A 3,027-nucleotide genomic window follows, 5' to 3' on the forward strand; every position below is an offset into this window, starting at 1 on the left:
GGCGAGATGCTCAACTCGCCTCATGGCAGGTGCGCCCCTGGGTCAATTGGGGAAATATGCACTTAATGAGATTTTAAAGATAGAATAAACTGAATGTTTCATATTTTGAATGCTGGATTGCTAAGTGTAAAATGTTTTTGAAACAGCGATTTAGATGATGCTTTTTTCAGGTTGGAAATGAATGTGCTATGTGGAAAAACAATTTCTGCCTCATCTTTGTGGATTTTTGTGTGTTTTTTTACATTACTTTCTTTAAACAAGTAAAACTCTGCAAGAAATTAGCTGGTTCTGTACTGATACTGATTTTATACAGATTTTTCACAATTATGATCATATATCAAAGGTTATAAACTGCATGCAGATCACTGGCATTAAAATGATGTTGCAAAATCTACACACAAAAACATTTGTATGGTTTTGCATGCAGTTTTTCTGCATGGAAATCCAGATTGTGTATAAATACCCAAAGATGGATAACAGTAGAGGAGTATTTTGCCCTATCAATTTTCAAGAAACTACACACATTCAGCCTATGCTTTCATATACATTTACCACTGGTTTGTGATACATTTACAACTGGTTGTGATAGCAGCACACTATTTACATTAATAGAAACATTCTATACAATTTAGTAAAATTTTAATTTAAGATCTTTTTTTTTTCCACAGATGCAAAAACTTGCAGCGATTGCAATTTCACTAATGCAGATTGCTTTGTAAAACAAGGCTACGTGTTGTGCTCTTGTAAAAGTGGTTTTGTTGGAAATGGTCTAAACTGCACAAGAATGGTGTTTTGTGACAACAAATGCTGCCCTCCAGGATACACATGGGATATTGTAAAAAAACAATGTCTTGATATTAATGAATGCCTAGATAGTTCATTGTACACATGCCTTATTTCAAATCAATGCATAAATAGGAACGGCATCTACATTTGTAATCCACCAACAAACCCAGCATGTCCTGACTCACCATGTGATCCGAATAAGGATTGTGTAAGAAGTGGAACTCAATTAAGTTGCATTGATCCTTGTAATTCATATACAGAGATTGATGGATCACAAAGGCTTTACACTATAAATTCAGTTGGAAGATTCTTCACAGACCGATACCTTTTTGGCTGGCACCGCTATGCAAATGGCCTTAGGATGAGAGAGGGATATGTTGGTGCTCTGAAATGTGGTTCTCTTGAGCCCTTTACATTGAGTAGCCATCCATCTTTAAATGATGGTATAAAAATAGTTCCTCTTTTGTTAAACGGATTATCATCAAACTCAACTGGATCAAATATTCTGGTGAAAGCTTGTCCTGGAGGAAGTTACGTTTACAAATTTGCTGGGCTGATGAAATTTGATGTGTATTGCACAGGTGAGTTAAAACATTGAATTTGCACTTTTCTCTTTAGAGTTAGTATAATTAATTAATGACATTGTAGGCCCTTAAAGGAAACCTACCATTAGGTAGCTACTCATTAAGGTAGATCCAGTGGTAGGTTTCTCCTTGTGTTCTGTACCCTCCTAATGGTGATGCCACACGTGGCGTTATTGGTCCGTTTTTAAGCATGGGTTTTCAGTCCGGTAACGCGTTAAACTGAACTGAAAAAGCATGCTTCAAAATGGACCAAAAACACCACGTGTGGCAACACCTTGCGTTCACACGTTGCATTAAGACATGCGTTTTCAAACACATGACAACAGCTAAGAAGAGGAGATTTTCTTAATAACATTGCTGTTAACACTGCTTTTACAAAATGCATTAACACACTTATTTGTTAACACCATATTAACGCATGCATTTTGTATATGTGATGTTGACAGCAATGTCATTAGGCAAATCTCCTTTAATCATACGTTGCATGATGCATTTTAAAACACATGTGTTAATGCCATGTGTAAACACACTAATGTGTGCCTCTCTAATTCTTTTATATAGCTAAGAGTGTTGGCACACGTGACGTTTTGAACCTATTTTTGGGCCATTTTTTAAGAAGTCTGTTAAAAAATGCATGAATTTTTTAAAGCCCATGCGCTTTTTGAAAACACATTTGTTTTTGACAGGTTTTCATATTATCTTAATGAGGATAATTGTAAAATGGACAAAAACGGTCAAAAAACAGATGCTTTTTTAACAGACTACTTATAAACGGCCTAAAAATGGGTTCAAAACGCCACATGTGCAGTCGGCCCAAGGCAGGTCTTCAAGAAACTGTTGAAAATGTTTTTTGCCAGATATGCCAGTTTGTGAATAATGACTTATTATATGGCTGATGGAAGTATTTACTAAAATTAAAAGATAAGTCAGGAAAAAGAGAACATATTTAAAGCTCTTCTATGTATATTATTTATCATCAAGCAAGAGAAATGCTTAAATTGCTTAAATGTTTTATTCTTTTGCAGATTTGCCTTCAACTACTACTTCAACAACAACCACTACTACTACAACTACCACCACCACACCAACCACTACTACCACCACCACACCAACCACTACTACAACCACCACAGAACCAACAACCACTACTACCACCACTACAGAACCACCAACCACTACTACCACCACCACTACAGAACCACCAACCACTACTACCACCACCACCACCACAGAACCACCAACCACTACTACCACCACCACAGAACCACCAACCTCTACTACCACCACCACCACAGAGCCACCAACCTCTACTACTACCACAGAACCACCAACCACTACTACCACCACTACAGAACCACCAACCTCTACTACTACCACAGAACCACCAACCACTACTACCACCACTACAGAACCACCAACCACTACTCCCACCACCACAGAACCACCAACCACTACTACCACCACCACCACAGAACCACCAACCACTACTACTACCACCACCACAGAACCACCAACCACTACCACCACCACCCCAGAACCACCAACCACTACTACCACCACCCCAGAACCACCAACCACTACTACCACCACCACAGAACCACCAACCACTACTATCACCACCACAGAACCACCAACCACTACTCCCACCACCACAGAA

The 3,027-nt window shown here is 38.7% G+C and overlaps 1 protein-coding gene across 1 annotated transcript; it reads left to right on the forward strand.

The window, feature by feature from the left end:
• Window positions 1-664: 664 nt before the first annotated feature.
• On the forward strand, window positions 665-3,024 carry LOC140112552 (uncharacterized; the record flags this gene model as incomplete). Its single annotated transcript, XM_072132533.1, has 2 exons — window positions 665-1,367; window positions 2,396-3,024. Coding segments are annotated over exons 1-2 (1,212 nt in total), but the record flags the coding sequence as incomplete, so codon positions are not given.
• Between the last annotated feature and the right edge of the window lie 3 nt (window positions 3,025-3,027).

Source organism: Engystomops pustulosus, unplaced genomic scaffold, assembly GCF_040894005.1.
Source record: "Engystomops pustulosus unplaced genomic scaffold, aEngPut4.maternal MAT_SCAFFOLD_852, whole genome shotgun sequence".
NCBI classification, from domain to species: domain Eukaryota; kingdom Metazoa; phylum Chordata; class Amphibia; order Anura; family Leptodactylidae; genus Engystomops; species Engystomops pustulosus.